The 24,825-nt window shown below is 40.5% G+C and overlaps 1 protein-coding gene across 1 annotated transcript in view; it reads right to left on the bottom strand.

Moving 5' to 3' along the window:
• Positions 1 to 24,825, bottom strand: part of MED12L (mediator complex subunit 12L) — a 326,027-nt gene that overhangs the window by 274,238 nt on the left and 26,964 nt on the right. Inside the window, exons 3-6 of the mRNA XM_032629345.1 lie at positions 21,485 to 21,589; positions 14,857 to 15,048; positions 13,402 to 13,434; positions 10,111 to 10,270 (exon numbers count right to left, since the gene is read on the bottom strand). Of these exons, the coding sequence (XP_032485236.1) occupies positions 10,111 to 10,270; positions 13,402 to 13,434; positions 14,857 to 15,048; positions 21,485 to 21,589 (490 nt within the window). The remainder of the gene's footprint in view (positions 1 to 10,110; positions 10,271 to 13,401; positions 13,435 to 14,856; positions 15,049 to 21,484; positions 21,590 to 24,825) is intronic.

Here is a 24,825-nt window from a genome sequence, read left to right as displayed (position 1 = left end):
CTGAGCGAAGAACAGACGCCCTCCAGCGACCTACACGCAGAGGCGGGGCCAAATCTAAAGCTGAGCCCCGGGAGCTGTGCGAACAAAGAAGAGAAAGGGAAATCTCTCTCAGCAGCCTCAGGAGTAACGGATTAAATCTCCACAATCAATTTGATGTACCCTGCATCTGTGGAATACCTGAATAGAAAACGAATCATCCCAAATTGAGGAGGTGGACTTTGAGAGCAAGATTTATTACTTTTTCCCCTTTTCCTCTTTTTGTGTGTATGTGTATGCTTCTGCGTGAGATTTTTGTCTGTATAGCTTTGCTTTCACCATTTGTCCTAGGGTTCTATCCGTCCATTTTTTGTTGTTGTTTTTTCTTTTTAAAAAAATTTTTTTCTTAATAATTATTTTTTATTTTAATAACTTTATTTTCTTTTATCCTCTTTCTTTCTTTCTACTTTTTCTCCCTTTTATTCTGAGCCGTGTGGATGAAAGGCTCTTGGTGCTGCAGCCAGGAGTCAGTGCTGACCCTCTGAGGTGGGAGGGCCAACTTCAGGACATTGGTCCACAGGAGACCTCCCAGCTCCACATAATATCAAACGGCGAAAATCTCCCAGAGATCTCCATCTCAACACTAACACCCAGCTTCACTCAACGACCAGCAAGCTACAGTGCTGGACACCCTATGCCAAACAACTAGCAAAACAGGAACACAACCCCACCCATTAGCAGAGCAGCTGCCTAAAATCACAGTAAGTCCACAGACACCCAGAAACACACCACCAGGCGTGGACCTGCCCACCAGAAAGACAAGATGCAGCCTCATCCACCAGAACACACGCACTAGTCCCCTCGACCAGGAAGCCAACACAACCCACTGAACCAACCTTAGCCACTGGGGGCAGACACCAAAGACAATGGGAACTGCTAACCTGTGGCCTGCAAAAAGGAGACCCTAAACACAGTAAGATAACTGCAATGAGAAGACAGAAAAACACACAGCAGATGAAGGAGCAAGATGAAAACCCACCAGACCTAACAAATGAAGAGGAAATAGGCAGTCTACCTGAAAAAGAATTCTACCTGAAAAAGAATAATAATAGTAAAGATGATCCAAAATCTTGGAAATGGAATAGAGAAAATGCAAGAAACATTTAACAAGGACCTGGAAGAACTAAAGATGAAACAAGCAACAATGAAAAACACAATAAATGAAAATAAAAATACTCTAGAAGGGATCAATAGCAGAATAACTGAGGCAAAAGAACGGATAACTGACCTGGAAGATAAAATAGTGGAAATAACTACTGCAGAGCAGAATAAAGAAAAAAGAATGAAAAGAACTGAGGACAGTCTCAGAGACCTCTGGGACAACATTAAACACACCAACATTCAAATTATAGGGTTTCCAGAAGAAGAAGAGAAAAAGAAAGGGACTGAGAAAATACTTGACGAGATTATATGGGAAAGGAAATAGTCAATCAAGTCCAGGAAGCACAGAGAGTCCCATACAGGATAAGTCCGAGGAGAAACATGCCAAGACATGTATTAATCAAACTATCAAAAATTAAATACAAAGAAAACATATTAAAAGCAGCAAGGGAGGGCTTCCCTGGTGGCGCAGTGGTTGAGAGTCCGCCTGCCAATGCAGGGGACACGGGTTCGTGCCCCGGTCTGGGAGGATCCCACATGCCGCGGAGCAGCTGTGCCCGTGAGCCATGGCCGCTGAGCCTGCACGTCCGGAGCCTGTGCCCCACAACGGGAGAGGCCACAACAGTGAGAGGCCCGTGTATTGAAAAAAAAACAAAAAGCAGCAAGGGAAAAACAACAAATAACACACAAGTGAATCCCCATAAGGTTAACAGCTGATCTTTCAGCAGAAACTCCAAGCCAGAAGGGACTGGCAGGACATATTTAAAGTGATGAAGGAGAAAAACCTACAACCAAGATTACTCTACCCAGCAAGGATCTCATTCAGATTTGATGGAGAAATTAAAACCTTTACAGACAAGCAAAAGCTCAGAGAGTTCAGCACCACCAAACCAGCTTTACAACAAATGCTAAAGGATCTTCCCTAGGCAAGAAACACAAGAGAAGGAAAAGACCTACAATAACAAACCCAAAACAATTAAGAAAACGGTAATTGGAACATACATATTGATAATTACCTAAATGTAAATGGATGAAATGCTCCAACCAAAAGGCACAGACCGGCTGAATGGATACAAAAACAACACCCGTATATATGCTGTTCTACAAGAGAACCACTTCAAACCTAGAGACACATACAGACTGAAAGGGAGGGAATGGAAAAAGATATTCCATGCAAATGGAAACCAAAAGAAAGCTGGAGTAGCAATGCTCATATCAGACAAAATAGACTTTAAAATAAGGACTATTAAAAGGGACAAAGAAGGACACTACATAATGATCAAGGGATCGATCCAAGAAGAAGATATAACAATTGTAAATATTTATGCACCCAACATAGAAGCACCTCAATACATAAGGCAAATACTAACAGCCATAAAAGGGGAAATCGACAGTAACACATTCATAGTAGGGGACTTTTAACACCCCACTTTCACCAATGGACAGATCATCCAAAATGAGAATAAATAAGGAAACACAAGCTTTAAATGATACATTAAACAAGATGGACTTAATTGATATTTATAGGACATTCCATCCAAAAACAACAGAATACACTTTCTTCTCAAGTGCTCATGGAACATCCTCCAGGATAGATCATATCTTGGGTCACAAATCAAGCCTTCGTAAATTTAAAAAAATTGAAATTGTATCAAGTATCTTTTCCAACCACACTATGAGACTAGATATCAATTACAGAAAAAGATCTGTAAAAAATACAAACACATGGAGGCTAAACAATACACTACTTAATACCGAAGTGATCACTGAAGAAATCAAAGAGGAAATTAACAACTACCTAGAAACAAATGACAATGGAGACACGACAACCCAAAACCTACGGGATGCAGCAAAAGCAGTTTTAAGAGGGGAGTTTATACCAATACAATCCTACCTTAAGAAACAGGAAACATCTCGAATAAACAACCTAACCTTGCACCTAAAGCAATTAGAGAAAGAACAACAAAAAGACCCCAAAGTTAGCAGAAGGAAATCATAAAGAAGAAATCATAAAGATCATATCAGAAATAATTTAAAAAGAAATGAAGGAAACAATAGCAAAGATCAATAAAACTAAAAGCTGGTTCTTTGAGAAGATAAACAAAATTGATAAACCATTAGCCAGACTCATCAAGAAAAAAAGGGAGAAGACTCAAATCAATAGAATTGGAAATGAAAAAGGAGAAGTAACAACTGACACTGCAGAAATACAAAAGATCATGAGAGATTACTACAAGCAACTCTATGCTAATAAAATGGACAACCTGGAAGAAATGGACAAATTCTGAGAAATGCACAGCTTGCCAAGACTGAATCAGGAAGAAAATAGAAAATATGAACAGACGAATCACAAGCACTGAAATGGAAACTGTGATTAAAAATCTTCCAACAAACAAAAGCCCAGGACCAGATGGCTGCACAGGTGAATTCTATCAAAAATTTAGAGAAGAGCTAACACCTATCCTTCTCAAACTCTTCCAAAATATAGTAGAGGGAGGAACACTCCCAAACTCATTCTACAAGGCCACTATCGCCCTGATACTAAAACCAGACACGGATGTCACAAAGAAAGAAAACTACAGGCCAATATCACTCATGAACATAGATGCAAAAATCCTCAACAAAATACTAGCAAACAGAATCTGACAACACATTAAAAGGATCGTACACCATGATCAAGTGGGGTTTATTCCAGGAATGCAAGGATTCTTCAATATACTCAAATCAATCAATGTGATACACCATATTAACAAATTGAAGGAGAAAAACCATATGGTCATCTCAATAGATGCAGAGAAAGCTTTCAACAAAATTCAACACCCATTTATGATAAAAACCCTGCAGAAAGTAGGCATAGAGGGAACTTTCCTCAACATAATAAAGGCCATATATGACAAACCCACAGCCAACATCGTCCTCAATGGTGAAAAACTGAAAGCATTTCCACTAAGATCAGGAACAAGACAAGGTTGCCCACTCTCACCACTCTTATTCAACATAGTTTTGGAAGTTTTAGCCCCAGCAATCAGAGAAGAAAAGGAAATAAAAGGAATCCAAATCGGAAAAGAAGAAGTAAAGCTGTCACTGTTTGCAGATGACATGACACTATACATAGAGAATCCTAAAGATGCTACCAGAAAACTACTAGAGCTAATCAATGAATTTGGTAAAGTAGCAGGGTACAAAATTAATGCACAGAAATCTCTGGCATTCCTATTCACTAATGATGAAAAATCTGAAAGTGAAATCAAGAAAACACTCCCTTTTACCATTGCAACAAAAAGAATAAAATACCTAGGAATAAACCTACCTAAGGAGACAAAAGACCTCTGTGCAGAAATTCATAAGACACTGATGAAAGAAATTAAAGATGATACAAATAGATGGAGAGATATACCATGTTCTTGGATTGGAAGAATCAACATTGTGAAAATGACTCTACTACCAAAGCAAACTACAGATTCAATGCAGTGCCTATCAAACTACCACTGGTATTTTTCACAGTAGTAGAACAAAAAAATTTCACAATTTGTATGGAAACACAGAAGACCCCGAATAGCCAAAGCAATCTTGAGAACGAAAAACAGAGCTGGAGGAATCAGGCTCCCTGACTTCAGACTATACTACTAAGCTACAGTAATCAAGACAGTATTGTACTGGCACAAAAACAGAAAGATAGATCAATGGAACAGGATAGAAAGCCCAGAGATAAACCCACGCACACATGGTCACCTTATCTTTGATAAAGGGGGATGGAATGTACAGTGGAGAAAGGACAGCCTCTTCAATAAGTGGTGCTGGGAAAACTGGACAGGTACATGTAAAAGTATGACATTAGAACACTCCCTAACACCATACACAAAAATAAGCTCAAAATGGATTAAAGACCTAAATGTAAGGCCAGAAACTATCAAACGCTTAGAGGAAAACATAGGCAGAACACTCTATGACATAAATCACAGCAAGATCCTTTTTGACCCACCTCCAGAGAAATGGAAATAAAAACAAAAATAAACAAATGGGACCTAATGAAACTTAAAAGCTTTTGCACAGCTAAGGAAACCATAAACAAGACCAAAAGACAACCCTCAGAATGGGAGAAAATATTTGCAAATGAAGCAACTGACAAAGGATTAATTAATCTCCAAAATTTACAAGCAGCTCATGCAGCTCAATAACAAAAAAACAACCCAATCCAAAAATGAGCAGAAGGCCAGAAAAGACATTTCTCCAAAGAAGATATACAGATTGCCAACAAACACATGAAAGAATGCTCAACATCATTAATCATTAGAGAAATGCAAATCAAAACTACAATGAGATATCATCTCACACCGGTTAGAATGGCCATCATCAAAAAACCTAGAAACAATAAATGCTGGAGAGGGTGTGGAGAAAAGGGAACACTCTTGCACTGCTGGTGGGAATGTGAATTGGTTCAGCCACTATGGAGAACAGTATGGAGGTTCCTTAAGAAACCGCAAATAGAACTACCATATGACCCAGCAATCGCACTACGGGGCATATACCCTGAGAAAACCATAATTCAAAAAGAGTCATGTACCAAAATGTTCATTGCAGCTCTATTTACAATAGCCCGGAGATGGAAACAACCTAAGTGTCCATCATCGGATGAATGGATAAAGAAGATGTGGCACATATATACAATGGAATATTACTCAGCCATAAAAAGAAACGAAATTGAGTTATTTGTAGTGAGGTGGATGGACCTAGAGTCTGTCGTACAGAGTGAAGTAAGTCAGAAAGAGAAAGACAAATACCGTATGCTAACACATATATATGGAATCTAAGAAAAAAAAATGTCATGAAGAACCTAAGGGTAAGACAGGAATATAGACACAGACCTACTAGAGAACGGACTTGAGGATATGGGGAGGGGGAAGGGTAAGCTGGGACAAAGTGAGAGAGTGGCATGGACATATATACACTACCAAACGTAAAATAGCTAGTGAGAAGCAGCCACATAGCACAGGGAGATCAGCTCGGTGCTTTGTGACCACCTAGAGGGGTGGGATAGGGAGGGTGGGTGGGAGGGAGGGAGACGCAAGAGGGAAGACATATGGGAACATATGTATATGTATAACTGATTCACTTTATTATAATGCAGAAACTAACACACCATTGTAAAGCAATTATACGCCAATAAAGATGTATAAAAAAAAGAATAATCATAAAGACCGTGTAATACTTTGTAAATAAACTGAGCCGAAAAATGGAATCGTGTGTTATGTGGTTTATGAAACAAGAGAAAACACAGCTAGTGGGTGAACCTAATCAACTATCTGTTGTGGGTGTGCAGATAATAGAAATTTGAGCTTGTGGGGGGTGGTTAGAAAATAATCCCCTCCCGAAACCAACTGATCACACTGGTAAGGAAATTAACAGCAAAAGTAATGAATCCAACAAGAAGTCCATGATGTTCTGAGCTAGACACTGGAGCTAGGCTTCCGTCCATTTGGCATACAGTCCTGGTGATGCATTCATATCCAGGAGGCCTAAAAACTCTTAACTACGTGTTCTTCACAAATCACGAGTGTCCATCAGACTTTCATTTGTCCTAATATTGTTTACATTTCATTTGGCAGAATCATTCCTGCATGATCACCTTCTTTCATGACAGTTAAAATCAGATTAAATGGAATATCAAGGAAAACAGGAACAAGTTACCAAAATATATGAAGAGCATCCAAGGAATGGAGAGTAGTCTCTCCATTATAGCTAGCAATGCTGAAGGTTTCAAGAATTACAAATTGGAGCAAATTAGAAAATGAAAAGGAAAAAGAAAAGCATGCACACATATGCACAAACATACACACAAACGCTTCAAGCCTAACTGTTCATGTATTTATCGTTAAAACTACTGAGCATCTTTTGTACGCCAGGCACTGTCCTAGGAGATCCAGCACGGAACAAATCTGACAAAATATCTCATGAAGGATCAGTACAGCTCAGAGTCAGTAGAAATAGGTGATCAATAAATTAAAATATAACGAGATGGCATTAAGAGCTATGAAGAACAATGAAGCAGGACGTGAAGAGAAGGCTTTTCTTAGGAAGTGCCCTGTGAGCTAAGCCAGCAGTGGGGGAGAGGGCAGGCCAGGGGGATATCCGGGGGCGAGAGGGAGAGTGGCAGCCACGGGTCAATGCCTGAGGTCACGATGTGCATACGGGCTGCTGGTGCTGGCTGAGGCACATGCCCGAGAGAGACAGGCGGCCATGAGAGGATGCTGAGCACAGGCGTGAACCACGATGTATGTCCTAGCAGGATCACTCTGACCACAAACTAGAAAGTTGTCATTAGAGGGGTGAGAAGAGAAACAAGGTCCACTGGAGGCCCTGCAATAAAAAGCACAGGCAAAGGTGGGGTTGCTGGTGCTTTGGGCCAGGGTGGCAGCAGCGGGAGCAGGAATACCTTGTTGGATTCTGATTCGATTTTGAAAGTAAAGTTAACAGGATTGCTGAGGGAGTAAATGCAGAGTTTCGAGAGGAAGCGAAAAGCCCAGAATGACAATATGTCTTTTACCCTTATTCGTCTGATCGCTATGTATAACATTTACCAAGGAGAAGTCTGAGGAAGGAACAAGTTTCGGGATGGCGAGAAATCAACTTTGATTTGATACACATTAGGTTTCGGATGCCTATTCGTCATCAAAGTAGAGGCGGCTAAGAAGCAACTAGATATCCAGGTTATGGGGAGAAGTATTATTAAATGCAATAGATACACGGATAGATATAGACAGGTAGAGAGGACGAGATAAAGAAGAATTGCACATATGTGTCTGTATATGAAGGAAGGAAAACATGGACAAGGGAGAAAAGAAATGTATACACTGTATTGTATCTGCTTCAGCACCATTTGAAAATACTGTAATGAGAACATAACTACTTTAGTAATAAAAAAGGGACACTCCTTTTGTTTCCCCCAATAAAATAATAAGCTGATGAAAAAATCAGACACATAGTTAACACAAGACTACTGTGAAGAGAGACTCAGAGACAACCATTGTTAACTTTGTGGATTATTTCCTCCCTTTTTTTTCTTGACATTTATATATATACACTACACAGTTTTGTTTTTTAAGTACAGTTCATTTTTGCTTGTCATTTTGACACACATGAGATAATGCTGAACTCAAAGGTGGCAGCCATGGAATCAGGCCATTTTTTGTTTTGAATTTCTGTGTTCATGCTTTTAGAACGTCCCCACTCTCCGGTTCGTGGAGGCCCCTTTACCATTCCCAAATGCGCCACGCCCTGACTCACTCCCCCAGGGTGCCTCCTGGCAGTGGAGGACATTGGTGCTTCCCATCCTGCCCCTAAGAGCTTTGCAGTTGGGGGTCTGCCTTATAAAACCATAAGCACGTTTCCATGTCATAAAGAATTATTTGTAAACCTAATCTTTAAATAGACTCTTTATATACAATTCTCTGTGCACAGTTCTAATGTGGCATCCAACCTTTTATCAAGCATGTTTTAGCACCGCCTCAAGGAGTCACTGTCTAGTCACCAAAAGAGCAGAAACTCTGACTGAAAGTAGTTTCCCTTCAGTTCATTCAACGAATACCTACCAGTGCGTGTGTCTGTGCACGTGCGTGTGCGTGTGCATGTGAGAGACGGAGAGAGAGGATGACGCACACAAAATCTTAAAAGATGATTTCAGACAGAGAAACGTGCTGTGAATAAAATAACAACACATGAGAACATAACTGGGAGGAAGGTGAAAAAGAGAGAGAATGCTATTTAGCTGGGTGGGCAGGCAAAACCTACTGGGGAAATGACACTTGAGCCAAAGCCTCAGTGAGGAGGAGGCTGCAAACAGTCTAGAGAAGAGCAACTCAAGTACAGGGTGAAGAGGAAAGGCAGAGGGGGGCCCAGGAAAGGAAGGAGTACACGTGTTGGAGGGCTGTGTGGCCGGAACATCGCAGAAAGAGGGGGCAGACCACGGATGGAGCTGCAGGCAAGCATCTGGATCTTTAACGAAACTGAGTTATTTGTAGTGAGGTGCATGGACCTAGAGTCTGTCATAGAGAGTGATGTAAGTCAGAAGAGAAAAACAAATACCGTATGTTAACGCATATATACAGAATCTAAAAAAAAGTGGTTCTGAAGAACCTAGGGGCAGGACAGGAATAAAGACGCAGATGTAGAGAATGGACTTGAGGACACAGGGAGGGGGAAGGGTAAGCTGGGACGAACTGAAAGAGTGGCATGGACATATATACACTACCGAACGTAAAATAGATAGCTAGTGGGAAGCAGCCGCATAACACAGGGAGATCAGCTCGGTGCTTTGTGACCACCTAGAGGGGTGGGATAGGGAGGGTGCGAGGGAGACGCAAGAGGGAGGGGATATGGGGATATATGTATACATGTAGCTGATTCACTTTGTTATACAGCAGAAACTAACGCATCATTGTAAAGCAATTATACTCCAATAAAGATGTTAAAAAAATAAATAAAAATAAAAAATTTAAACCTCCACCCCCCCCCCCAAAGAAAAGAATGTGGATCTTTATTCTAATTGTAACGAGAAACTACTGTAAAGTTATAAACAAGGACACAATATGATCTGATTTAGGCTGAACAATCAGTGTGGCGGTTGTGGAGAGACCAGAACATTAGGGAACAAAAATATAGGCAGGGAGACCAGTTAGGAGGCTGCCACTGTCACCAGCCAAGAGAGGGGGTAGCTTGAAGCAGCATTTCAGGAACTGTGGTGGTGATGTGTTCAGACACAGGACACATTTTGGAGGTAAGAGCAACAGGACTTGCTGACTCAGGAACGAGGAATCTGTGCCTGGGTGAAGAGAACCGGCACTCCATCCACACCTCAAGCGACTTGTACCCTCACTAATGGACCTTGTCGGACTCACCTCTCTGGGATGGGTATGGAAGGTGCAAGCAACAAGTGTTTACAGGGTAATGTAAAATGTATCACACTGTCTCACTTACCCAAATTGGGATCAGTAGCCTGACGTTTCTTAATTTTCGCTTCAGAAATAGCAGAATAATAGGCACAAGTCATCTTGATCAGCCACGTTGCTCGAACCATTGGCACGGAATACTTAGCTAAATATGCAAAAACATCTTCTTTTTTACTAAGGATGGGAACCTAAAAAGAAATAATATATTTATAACAATCACTTATTATGTTCATCGCTAGGCCAACCTAAAGAAAGGGGAAGCAAGAGAAAGAGACTCTAAGGTCCTGCTGGCTATGAAAAACTATATCCTTTTTTTAAATGGCACGTGCCACTTTAAAAAAAAAATTTTAAGCGAATTTTAAGAAAAAAGAATCAAAACGATGTTTAGCACATTGGCAACACAGTTTTATCAGTTGTGCTTTCTTATTTATAAAAACAAATTATTTTCAAACTCTCAGATGCTGAAAGCTACTCGTTGTATCAGCAAAATAGGGAAAATAATCTCATGACAGTCCTCCGAGGAGTTTATATCTCAAAATTGGAAGGGACAGATAAAGTAAAAGCTATCCCCACTCTACATTTTATCAAAGAACATTTTTGTATAAAGCTTTCTGATTGTAACATTTCATAAGAATAACAATTTCCAGAAAGCTTCTAAAAGTGCCTTTAGACCAAAATTTCACATAGAGGCTAAAATGATGGATCAGTGAATCTGCCTGATAAACACGGAGCTAGAAACAGCTGGGTAATTAATTCACTGGTTCAAAGTGGGCACTTGAGGCAGTTAATTATTTCTTCCAGGCCACAAAGGTACTAGTTAGCAAATTAGTATCTCAATGTTCTGCTGAATGGCTCGAAAGAGTTAATCCAGTCTTCTCGAATTCCTCATAAATATCCTAGGAATAGCCCATTAATCTATACATAAGCTATCCAATTTACGAATACAGGGTACCGCAGCGGACAGAGAGGACGTTGGCTGCAATGCAGCAGGATGGGAAAAGTGAGATGGAGAAGCAGGCCGTGCCCACCCCCGCCCCCAGCAATGAGCACCCCTGTGCTGCAGTCGTGGCCCCAGCCTGTGGTGGTTAAACCCATGACTCCCAGGCTCGTCATTTATGAACGAGATAATACCGACCCTGTCCACCTCACGGTGGCGTGAGAAGGAGAAAGCAAAAGAATTACATGTATCAAAATTGTAACAACTTTCATTTTGTTGCCAGTTCCAGTTCCAAGGATTTCTTCCTGCCCCCCCACAATGTGTTCTCAAGCCATGGACCTGACTCTCTCCTAAGAGGATTCTGGAAACCCACAACCGTGGACATCACTAGCCCTGGTCTCTATGCCCCGAAGTCTTGTTCGATCTTGTTTTGAAAATCAAAGCTTCAAACCAGCTAACTGATTCATACAGCATGGCATTTTTCTCTTAGTTAGCCATGGTTCAGCCGGTTGATTTTTCTGCATTATACATATGTTACAAATCTGACTATTCGCAGTCTTGGAACAAAGTGTGATCCCAGAATTTAAAAGTAAGTGTTTTTTTGTTACCCAGCTCTTTAAAACAAGTTATTTCACCTGGTTCTTCCCAAAGAAACATCAAGGGGCTCCAGCGATAAAGAAAAGCTGCCTGGTTGAACACTGAGATGCAGTGTGTCCATATACTGCATTTTACGGGCAATGTAATAGACTTTTGATCATGTACAGTTCCTACCTTGGCTGCTGACTTTAGAACATAACCTCCCCCATGACAAAGGCGACTACACGGCATACCACATAACTATATAAAAGGGAGGTGAAAGTGACACAGGCTAAAGCTATAAAACTTCCTCTCTGTGGATCACGGTGATACATTTTACCTAGAAAATTTCCTGAAAATTTAGCTTACAAGGCACATCTTTCACGGAGCACAAGGCTCTGGGTTTACTGTCGTTTAGGCCAGGGACAAGAAAAGCACAGTCTTATATAGTCAGTTCAAGGCCGGAGCTGCCGGTTTTCACTAGAACACACAGTATGGTATCAGGGAGTTACATTTTAGCTGTCACGGTCAGGTTCCCTCTCAGCCAGACGTACCAGAAGAATATATATAAGATCAAGGCCTAAAAACCAGGCAAATGCAAAAAGTAAAGTTAGCATCTCCAAAGAAACATTACCAATAGCATCTTTATAGAAGCCTAAAGGATTTCTTTTTGAACAGCGTTTGAGAAGAAGGCACGGCCGGGGATGGGGGGAGCATTCTGCGCATGTGAAATGTTTACACGAAACAGCAAACAAAGCTGAGTCTTACATGAACAGCATAAGGCAAACCTCTAGCTCACTGTCCCTGCTGGCAGAGCCCTAAGGAAAAGGGTTGGCTCCAATCAAGGGCTTTCGAATTCAGAAGAACATATGTGAAGAAAGTTATTTAATTAAGGAAGAAGACACATTTTGATGGTTTTGTCACATTTACAGTTTGGGCCAACTCAGGAAGGAAAATATGTTTACACTGACTGAAGTATGACTTCCTACAGGGATGGATTCCATTTTCAGCCAAGAAACCATCTGACTTCAACTTGTAGCTGAACCTAGACAAGCACTGGGCAGCTGTTTGGTTTCTCAATCAAGGTGGAACTGCATCTAAGTACCAGAAGAAAACTAAGACACCTAGCATGGTTTTCCATCCACCAAAGGGTTGCCCTTGTAACGCTTCTCTCCCTGTATTCTCCTTTCTGTCAGCACCCTCTGTTTGCTAAGCAGTGGGAGAGGCAAATGGAAATTCCAGAGACCACAGTAATCAAAGTCACCAGAAGTGAACACATCATTCTTAGTGAACTGTTCAAGAGCTAAAAGGATATTCCCAGGAGCAAGAACTCTCCTTTTCCAAATCTAACTATGACCGCGATTGGATTAAAAGGCCTTTTACAGGCCATTGTTGACCTCTCTGTGGCTAAATACTTGGAGTGCTGTGGAGCTTTATAGTAACGGAAAACCAGGTCCAGAAACCTGATCCATCCCATACAGGAAGCTATTTTGAACTCTAGATCAGAGCTGGAAGATGACTCAGGATCTCAGCAGGAAAAGGAAGGTCTTCTACATCAAGCCATCTCGCAGATAAATACCAGAAATTAAGAGGTATTTAAACTTTCTAATATGAAGGGCACGCAGAGGATGCAATCTTTTACCCAACTCTAAAGAGTTTTTGCCACCTCAAGAAGATGAAATGCTGAGGAAGGGATGGGAAGGAATGACTCTTGAAGTGCCCAAGAAATGAATACTTCAAAGTATATTCAATGGTTTGACAAAGAAAACATCTTTAACTTTGCAAAGAATTAACGTCAGGGCTTACCTGAGGGACACCTGACTTGGCCAGAGGCAGCTCCTAATAAAGAGAGAAGAACAACGGCTAATACACTGCACCATAATTCATCTCCGTCTTAAAAGATGAGAGACCATTACACCCCTAAAGCAAGGGCATCAATTCCTCATGAGTATTCCCTTTCAGGAAATATACCCCCGCCCCCCCGCCAAAAAAAAAAAAAAAAACTGCATTCTAAAAGCTTACAAAAAAGGCAAACCTAAAAGGAAAGATGTCAGGCTGGCTACATAGGAGTTGAAGGTACTAACCAACATGGAGGGTATGAACTTTTAGTAGAAAGTCATCAAATATTGAAGGACGGCCTTCGACTTCTGCAGCCTTCAGATACAATTCCCAGGCCACAGTGGGAACACGTGGTAAACGGTCAACAATGGAAAAGAAATGCTATGCGGTCCAGCCTGTGTTGAGACAGAGGCACTACCTGAGTAGCAAGAGAGGGTTACGCTGATCGTCTGCTTTGCAAGGATTTCGGTTGCCTTTAAGCACTAACATCTATGAAAGGCAACGCAAGGCTCTGACACTAGGGCAAACTAAAGCCCACGGGAGCTGCAGGCACTACTTGCAAAGAGGTGCTTTAGAAAACAAAAACGTAAATACACGAAGGAGCTCTCCTCTAACCTGGGCGTGCACCAAGCCATTCGTGAAAACTTAAGAATAGAAGATGGGCTCCCCTAAAACTAAAGGGTTTCAGGGGAGATGAGAAAGACCTGGGGATTATTTGAAAGGTGTGTAAGAAGTCAGAGATCAAGACTAAGAGGGAGGTTTCTGGCTCTCGTCTAAATTTCAAAAGACATTTTGTATTATTGGGACTATAAGATTGTTGAATCTGTGCAGTATTTCCCACGTGAGGAAAATGATCAAAGGCAAAGATTTGTAAAAGAACCCTCCCTTCCCTCCCCCTCCTCAAAAAAGCGGGGAGCTATGAATAAACCTGCCCATTTTGTACTGAAACTTTTTCAAAGACGGTTTTCAAGCACACACGGGATCACTATCTTTTATCTCACTTGTTCGGAAGAAGAGTTAGTTTAAGAATTTGGATGGGTACTTTTCAAGACAAGGAAATAACATTAAAGCAAGGATTTCTATTTAACCCATTTGGACATCCTGACCTAAAAAACTGAAAATGTAACAGAAATAAATGAAGTCTCACTGCCTGTTTCTGATTTTAAAACCCTGTCTACCTAATATCCACATAAACAGCTTCCTGTGTAGAATGTTTAGGTCTCTAGATGTCCTAGGCACCACATGCCATCAAAATGAAGGGGAAACAGCCTATGTGCAGCACACACCTAGTGCAGGATACCTGCCATTGAGACTCTGAGTTTTGGAGAGAACTGGGGAAACGAAATATATACTTGAACATTATCTCAAATATTTTCATTTCTATAAGGCCTCAATTAAAACAATGCAAGAAATACTTAATACCTTTTTTGCCAAAATAGCAAGTGGTTTATTTCCTGCTAAGTCAGAGAACCAACTATGAATCGCACTCTGGGATCGAGCAGTAACCAGCCAATAATTATCTTTAGCATTAACTTGTGGTTTCTTCTTTCCGGTGTCCTGGAAAGTGTTAAGCTTTAGTTTCTCAGCTAATATGCTGCTAAAATAAGCTCCAATCTGTGGAAGAGAAAACAGAGTTTAAAGACAATAAGCAAGAATGTTAGTAATGTACATATCAGTATTTTATTTTTATTAATAGAAAATCTTCAAAGAGCCCATTGGAAAATAAAACAGGAATTTAAGTCCTAGAAGCTAAGAGTTGTGATTTCCTTACACTAACATAATGCAGAAACTCCCACAGCACCTTTGTTCCACTACTAACAAGTAGTTCAAGGGAACAAGAAGGGTCTCTGAAAATCCCTGTAAGATAAAATTCATTATATCCTGAATAAATTTCAAGAGAATGGGTTCTGCTTTCATCTTTAGATGAACCTCTCCTTTTTCACAGTACACACCCATTTGAAGAGAATCTTTCTCCTGAGAGGTGCTGCATACAAGATCAGAACCTGGCAATCACACAGTAATCATTCTTTTTCTTGTTTCATTTTAATAGCACATAAATTTGGAAAGGAAACTCTGTATTTACACTCAGTGCTTTAAAAAAAAAAAGTCTAGAGAAATCTAATTTATTTAAATGGAAAATTACAAAAGGTTCAATTAAATTAAATATTCAACATTTTTGATTGGGCTGCCAATTTCATGAGTACAAGTGTTTAGAAAGAGAAAGCTAGTGTGGCTTGCTCTGAATGGAACAAAGTAGCAAAGGGAGCTTCCTGTGAATGACTGGCATTTTCGTATTTACCAAATTAAAAGAGGACAAAGGAAAGACAAAGGGACAAGAAGGAAGGGGACTGAGTAATATCTAAAAACTAAATGAATCCACAGAAAACCTCTTGGAATTTCCAAGAATCCTATCACAGCATCACATTTTGTCCCCTGGAAATTCTCTAATAACAGGATGTGGACAACAATTTCTAACAAATACCTTCAATAAGGTTAGCAGACAGTGGCAACCGTGATTAAAATAAAATACCTACCCTGCTGCAGCAAAATAAGAATCACTACCTTAGTTAATGCTCATGACTCAATAAACAATTAGTCTATAGGGTGGAACGCAGTTGGAAGCAATTAGCCAAGTTTATCTACCAGGGCGAAAAGCTGGTAAACATTTTTTTTAATGTGAATTGGCATCCCTTGATCCTTGTGATTGAGGTACAGTGAAAAAGTCTGTTTTGTGTTGAGGTAATATGGCAATAAAAATTATAGTAATTAGAAAAAAAGGCTGAACCTTATTTTTTTAAAACAACTTCATAGTATGCTTTTTTAAGCAAAGTTTGCAGAATGTCCAGAGAATTAAATGCAAAAATTCACCAAAAAAACAGCTATTTGAAAACAAGGAGCCAAGAGTAACAAATTGTTTAATTTTAAATTTCTCAATCAATATTTGGTCTTTGCACCAATGGCACAAAATACCTACCTATGTAGATTGTTTCATATTTAAAAGATCTCTTATTTGCAATCATATAAACAAAGACATTAAAAAAATTTTTAAACTAGTCTAAGTACTGTCAAAGAAGAATAGCCACGGTGATCTGAAAAGACTATTCAATTAAATCAAGCCAATCACTGATTTTGCAAATCAAGGGGTTTGCAAAAATTGTATTTAAAAAAAAAAAAAGTCTGAGGAGCTTCCCTGGTGGCGCAGTGGTTGAGAGTCTGCCTGCTAATGCAGGGGCCATGGGTTCGAGCCCTGGTCTGGGAGGATCCCACATGCCGTGGAGCAACTAGGCCCGTGAGCCACAACTACTGAGCCTGCGCGTCTGGAGCCTGTGCTCCACAACGGGAGAGGCCCGCGCACCGCGATGAAGAGTGGCCCCCGCTTGCCACAACTAGAGAAAGCCCTCGCACAGAAACGAAGACCCAACACAGCAAAAATAAATTAATTAATTAATAAACTCCTACCCCCAACATCTTCTTAAAAAAAAAAAAAAAAAAGTCCTGGTGTAGGTAATGGCCAAAAGAATTCAGAACACAGCAAATTAAAAAAAAAAAAAGTCTGGGCAATCTCTTATGCAATTATACTCTTTTCTATGTATTTAATAATAGCAATGGAACATAGTGGCTGTATATATGTTTTACTTCCTAACAAATCTTATGAACAACTGCATAAATGTAAACAAAGTCAAAATTCCCAAAAAAGCAAGAGCAGAGAAAATGCACATTAGGACTCAAAAAAAAAAGGAAAAAATCAAAACATGATCATACACTTAATTTTATTCTATCAGCAATATATTCACATTATTCTAAAATCGAGAAAAAGTTAAGAGCCTCATTCCCAAGTCCCAATGCCTAACTCCAAAGAACCACCTTGATTAGTTTCTTATGTGTCTTTGCAGAGTTTCTTCATGTGAATACACATGAACAAACACGAATATATTTTTCTCTTATATCTATACCTCGTTATGTACATTGAGTAAATGTCTGAGAGCCTTCCTTCCACATTTGTCTATGGAGAGCTTCCTCATTCATTTCTACAGACACATAATAATGTACTGTGTACATGTACCACATTTTATTTAATCAAGTCCCCATTAATGGACATTTGTTTCAAACTTCTGCGATTACAAATCACATTAAAATGAATAGCCTTTCCTATTTGTTATTTCATACATGTACAGCTATAGCTTTCAGATGAATTTTCAGGATTCAGATTGTATGATTCTGTAATTTTAATCAGCATTGTCAAATTACCCTCCATAATGTTTACACCAATTTGCACTCCCTCAGACAAGGTATGAGAGATAAGGTTTAATTTAAAACTTGTTTCCATCCATCCACAGCTATTTTGAAAGTAATTCATTTGGTAAGAAAATGAAAAAGTTTAGGGGCTATACTATAGGTCATGTATTTCATATTCATTAGATCCAATTCCCCTCAGAAAGTTTGAATCCTTGAGTAAATCTCACAGGAAGGATGAGAGCAGCAGAAGTGGTAACGGGTGCTATTTCCATTTATTCAATTATTTAAATTGACATAAAACTTCATACAACTGGGAACAATCTGGCAGTTCCTATACACAAGGCGTTCATACTTTGTTACGGACAGAATTGTGTATATCCAAAATTCAGATATTGAAGCTCTAAGCCTCAATGTGACTGTATTTGGAGATAGAGCCTTTAAAGAGGTAATTAAGGTTAAATGTTCATGGACCGATAAATGGATAAAGAAGATGTGGCACACAGATACAATGGAATATTACTCAGTCATTAGAAAGAATGGAATAATGCCATTTGCAGCAACATGGATAGACCTGGAGATTATCATACTAAGTGAAGTAAGTCAGACAGAGAAAGACAAATATCATATGATATCACTTATATGTGGACTCAAAAAAAAATGATACAAATGAACTTATTTACAAAACAGAAACAGACTCACAGACTTAGAGAATGAATTTATGGTTACCTGGGGGGAGGGATAGATTGGGAGTTTGGGATTGACATGTACACACTGCTATATTTAAAATAGATAACCAATAAGGACCTACTGAAAAAAACAAAAAAGAAAGAGAGAAAAAAAGTTAAATGAGGTCATAAGGGTGAGGTCTAATCCAATATGACTAGTGCCACTATAAGAAGGAGAACACCAGAGATACCCGCACACAGAGAAAAGCCCATGTGAGGACACAGTGAGAGGGCAGCCGAGAAGAGAGGCCTCAGGAGAAACCAGACCTGCTGACACCTTGATCCTGGACTTCCAGCCTCCAAAACTGTGAGAAAATAAACTTTCTCAGAAAATCAAATTTCTGTTGTTTAAGCCCCTCAGTTTGTGGTATTTTGTTATGGCAGCCCCAGTAGACTAATGCACCTTCTAACCAAGTAATATGCTGCTGGGAATTTATCCTAAAGAACAAAAGCTATATGTTCAAATATGACTATACCATCTTTATAAATAACCATAAGAAACAGATAATAGGCAAACTGCTCTACACCAGCAGTTTCAGTTATTACAGCACATAAACGATGAAACGTTATCTATCCATTAATTACTATGAATATGAATACTTCAGCCTCAAGGAAAGGTACACACAAAATGATATTACTTCTTCTTTAAGTACATAAGTTAAGGAAGATGAAAGTTTAGAGATAGATGGTAGTTACATTTGCACAACAGTGTGAGTGTACTTAATGCCAAAGAGCTATACACTTAAATATGTTAATGGTAAATTTTATGTTACGTAAATTTTACCACGATAAAAAAGAAGTAGAAAACAAATTACAACACATACATAATTGTAGTTGTGATGTTTAAAAGGTATCAAGCAAGATTGGAAAAAGACTAAAAACACTGTGTTTGGTCAATAGGACAATCTGTAGAAAATAATTCTGTTTTTTTTCACATCACTTAAATAATACTTCAGTTGCTAGTTTAGCAAATTACATATGTTTGTGTATGCATGTGTGCATATAAAAAGAGATTTGAAATGATACACAAACTTTTAACAATGGTTATCTCTGGTTAAGAGAAAACAAGAATAGAAATTCATCTGTATGCTTGATTTCTTTTAATCTGTAGGCATGATTTTTTAATTTCAAAAGTATTTTAATATTCGAAAATAGAAATAACGCAAAAATAACAAACCTTAAAGGATAGAAACAGATAATTCCATCTATATATCTAATTGTTAACATAACCACAAAGAAAAAAGACTTAATTCAAGAAATTTTTAATACAACACTCTGACTACATACTTTTTTAAAAAATAAACTTATTTATTTATTTTTAAACTTTTGGCTGCATTGGGTCTTTGTTGCTGTGCACGGGCTTTCTCTAGTTGCAGCGAGCAGGGGCTACTCTTCATTGCGGTGCATGGGCTTCTCACTGAGGTGGCTTCTTTTGTTGTAGAGCACAGGTTTTAGGCGCACGGGCTTCAGTAGTTGTGGCTCGCAGCCTCTAGAGCGCAAGCTCAGTAGCTGTGGCGCACGGGCTTAGTTGCTCCGCGGCATGTGGGATCATCCCAGACCAGGGATCGAACCTGTGTTCCCTGCATTAGCAGGAAGGTTCTTAACCAATGCACCACCAGAGAAGTCCCTCTGACTACATACTCTTAATGAAAGTTAGTCTAAAGATAAAAAGCATGGTACAGCAATTGTAAATTTTACATAGCAATTTTGTTGTTGGAATGACACTGGTATAAGTTTATTCTGGAACTTTTTATGTATATTGTAAGATAGAGTAAATGAATAAACATGCTAATATTGCTGGGATCCAGGGTTCTCACCTTAAGAGAAAGGAGATACAATGATGGAAAAGGGAAAAGCATGGGAAAGACCCTGTGGTACTGACTTAGAACAGATGGATGGATGGAAGGGAGGGAGGGAGGGAGGGAGGGAAGAAAAAGAAGAAACCTAAATATTTTTGCCATCTCTGTCCACTGAAAGGGCCTAGAAGTTGTGACACTCAAGTAGCCATGAGCAAGCTGGGCACCCAGATCTGGGATGGGGTAGGAAAAGAACAAGATGGCCCTGGACTATGTTATTGTACCTCAAGTGAGGAAGTGCCCAAAGGACTGGTTGGGGGGTGAGGGGGTTGTCCAAAAGGCCCAAGAACCAGGTTAAAGGTGCCCCCACTGGCCAAATGTGAGACAGTGTGAGCATCAAAAAGAAAACTGAAGGTCATACAACTGATTTTAAGAGTTCAGGGGTTCAAAGTGATACTGAAAAATGGGGTGCCCTTAACAAAAGAATGTCAACTAATAAACATACGAGGAATAATAACTACAAAACCAGCATTTTGCAACCATCAGCAAAATAAATCATTCAGCAGGAATCGACAATTGATGCTAAAATCATAGCATAAAATTTTATTGGACAGGGCTTCCCTGGTGGTGCAGCGGTTGAGAATCCACCTGCCGATGCAGGGGACACGGGGTTCGTGCCCCGGTCCGGGAAGATCCCACATGCCGCCGAGCGGCTGCGCCCGTGAGCCATGGCCGCTGAGCCTGCGCATCCGGAGCCTGTGCTCCGCAACGGGAGAGGCCACGACAGTGAGAGGCCCGCGCACGGCAAAAAAAAAAAAAAAAAAAAAAAATTATTTGACAATAGGATATTCATACGGTCTCAAAGTATCACCCTGTGGGGATTACTACGAGGAAAAGATGACTGCTTTTGCAATGTAAAGAGATGGCAGACAGCACCTTAAGTGATCAAACAGTATGAACAATACTCAGGCAAACTAACACTGCATGTCTCCTGATATGCACTGCAGTCTGCACCAAAAATATTTAACCTGAAAAAAAAAAACTCACAACAACAACAAAATGAGGGACTCTGGAGAGCGGTACTGCACTAGATGAAAATAGTGTTAGGAGACACGCCAGCCAAAAGCAGTGCGTGACCCCTGATTGGACCCTGCGGCAGGACAGCATAAAGGATATCTGGGGGAACTTTGAATATGGGTTGTGGTTTCAATAACACAAATTTATCAACATTAGCTCCCATGGGTCTCACATACGTATGCTCTTTCGGAAGTTTTGGGAAGCGATGAGAATTACCTTTGACGGGTTAATTACAATATTTCTAGCCGAGCCATGCTCGTCTCCAGTAAAGGCGGGCTGATTGTTGAAGCCTTGCTTTACATTCACAGCGGTAAGTTCATCCTGTGGGAGGAAAGGTACTGATTAGTCCGAAGGATGTCAAAGCTCCAACTGAAGCCAACATCCTGTAGCCTCAGGAATGACGAACTTTGCTATGCTCTGTAGAAGAGAACTGTTCAACACTCACCAAGGAAAGAAGCAACAGAGGTTTAAAAATCAATATACACATGTGTAGAAAGAGAGAAAGCAAATGGGGCAAAATGTTAACAACCATTGCCTGTAGGTGAAAATTCTTCACTAATAAAATCGGAAAAAGAAAAAGAAAAAAAAAAAAAAAGCAACCTCCCCCCATAAACGTAAACTCATAGAATGTGCAGACTGGGATTGTTTCTAGAGAGCCCACAGCCTGACCGCCCCCGTGCACGTACCTTGCCAGCCGCTGTGCACGTCTCTATGCTATGTCCCAGAAAACTGGCTCACTCAACCTACCCAAGACCCCACAGCGAGTTAAAGACAGGAATGAAGGGCTCCTAGGCGCAAGGCTTGTGATAACTACACACCACCACAGCCCTGCAACTGAGGGGAAGTTTAGAGCTTGCCAAGCTGTTCATACATCTCGGCTCACTTCACCTTTACCAATTCTGAGGCAGATCTGTAGGCGTGTGTCTTCATGCCTGTTTACAGATGAGAAGAGTGAGGCTCGCTCAGCTAGTACAGTAACTGGACAAAGCCAGCGCTGAAAGACCATCTTCTCAATCCTAGACCAGGAAGAGAAATTTCCATGACACTGTGCACCGGAGTACAAATGCCACAGGAAAATGTGGTCTAAAAATACATAGCCACAATTCGTACCCTCCTTAAAAAAGATCTACTGGATAGATATAGGAAAACTTTCCTTACCAAGGTCACAACACATCAAAAATAGCCCAAGGCATTTAAAAAAAAAAGACCTTCCCCTGCCCAGATCATTGAGTTATAGAACTAAATCAGAGTTCCCAAAATACAGACTCGAAAGAATAAAGGGGAAAGGTTTGCGTAAATGAAGACACCTCCTGCTCCCCCACTTCAGGCCAAGAAATGGTCTCAGTGACACCCGGGGTAATGGTAGCAACAGCACAGGAATATACACTTATTCTTCACAAGTAATTGCTGCAAGTGTAAAATGAAAAAAAAATCAACTGATCAAATCACTGCTATGATCAGGCAGAAAGCCCTGGGCCAAAATCGTTAACGACATATAGCACCTGAAAGGTCACCTTGGCTGAGAACTGGGGTCTCCTGGAGTCGTGCCGTGTAACTCTACTTAATTGTGTGTGCTGTAGCTAAGACCTTGGCTAGGCACAGTTCTGGTGGGCTTTCAAAAAACCCCACTACAGGAAGCTTAGCTCTATGGTAACCAAGTCTCCTCCCAGCACGGAAGGTAGCTGGAATTGTGATCCGCACAGAAAATGAGTTGCATGTATATATCAGAAGACATCTCAAACTGCTCCCGCATTTTCAAATAAATTATTTGGAAATCTAGGGCAAAACTACATAATGCATATTTTAAGTCAAAAAAGTGTCAGTCAACTGAAATAAAGCAGGCATGCTAATGCAATTTCTGCCATCTCAGAGTCTAAGGAAGAAGGGGGACACGTGGTGTCACGAGGGGAATGGGACAAGAAAATGGAATTTTTATCTTTGCTTTAGCATCAGAGTAATACAAGAAACACTAATTGAGGAATAGCTTACATTTTTACTAAAAATACGTCCTGGGTTAATCAAGAGGGAATGTGTGAGGCTTTCAGGACCAGTTAGTTCCATTTAGTGCTGCTTCAGTTTCTATTCTAAACTAACCCCTGCTCAGCTAGCTGCCTGTTGTGACTGACTGCTAAGCGCTGGCCTGGACAGACATGCCACGCGCACACACACGCACGCACGCACGCACAAATACACACACAGAATCGCCAGAAGGAAAAGAACATGGGACCATGGTAACAAGTCTGTCAGCCACATCAGATTTTCCTCAAACTAGGATCCACACAGGTACTGCTGGGAGCCTCGAGTGCTGAGAACTTTCTAAACTTGTATTCTCAGTTTCATGAAAATGCATCCGGAATCTGAGCGCTTCTCTCTACCACCGATGCCTCCCCCAGGTCAAGGCCACCATCACCTCATGCTTGGACACTGCAACAGCTCCTAACTGGTCTCCTTGCTTCTACCTTTGCCCTCTGAAGGCCACATTCAACAAAGCAGCCACAGGGAGCTTTGGAAAACCTGAGTGAGATCATGTCACTCCTCAAAGCCTGCGATAACTCCGTACCTCAGAATACGAGCAGAGGCCCTGTGAGGTCCTACAAGTCCCTGAGTGATCTGGCCCCTTCTATCTTTCTGACCTCATCCCTGACCACACTCCCCTTGCTCACTCTGCAGCTCAAGTGTCCAGCTGGACGATCTCCAGCCTCAGGGCCTTGCATGGTCTATCCCTTCTGCCTGGATTGCTCTTCCCTGGTTTCCACATGGCCAACTCCCTGACCACCTTAAGTCATGTCCTCGATGAGAAATCTGATGACCCTATTTGAAACTGGAACGGTTCACCCCCTTCCCTTCACCCTAGCACTCCTAATCTTCCAATAATCCATAGCACTGATCACCTAAAACCCCACGTAATTTACTTATGATGTATCCTGTCTGTCTCCCCCACCAGAAGATAAGGTCTGTGAGAACAGGGGTCTTTATGTTGTTCACAGAAGCATGCCAAGAACACAGAGCAGTGGCTGGCACAGAGCACACAATATTCAATTCACAAAATATATTCAGTAAATATCTGTTGAAAGAGTAAATAAGTGAATGATAACCTGTTTCGAACAATTAACATAAAAAGTATATTCTGAATCACTACCCCATGACGTTGAGGTCCCTAATTCTGTGTGGATTTATGACTAGAGCCACTTAACCTCCCAGAGCAGTGGCTGTCACCCCATCAGGCCCAAGGCACCATCCTAAAAGCAAATATTTTTAAATGCCCTTTTTCCAAGTCTGAAATGAAATTCATAGACAATAACTTACCAACATTTTTTTAAAAAATCAATGTAATGCCCTCACTCTAAAAGATTTTTCAAAATGAAAGTAAGTTATAACAACATAGGTACTTGAAAAGAAAACCCTCAGGCATACACAACAAGATCTCTACTACCCAAAAAGTGTGGTCCATGGGCCATCAGTGCTGGCTTGTTAAAAATGCAGAATCTCATTTCAATCAGCTTAACAAATTCTCCAGGTAATTCATGGACACATTAACCTTTGCGAAGTGGGGCCCT

This window comes from Phocoena sinus, chromosome 4 (genome assembly GCF_008692025.1).
Source record: "Phocoena sinus isolate mPhoSin1 chromosome 4, mPhoSin1.pri, whole genome shotgun sequence".
NCBI classification, from domain to species: Eukaryota; Metazoa; Chordata; class Mammalia; order Artiodactyla; family Phocoenidae; genus Phocoena; species Phocoena sinus.
This window is presented reverse-complemented; position numbering and strand designations above follow the sequence as displayed.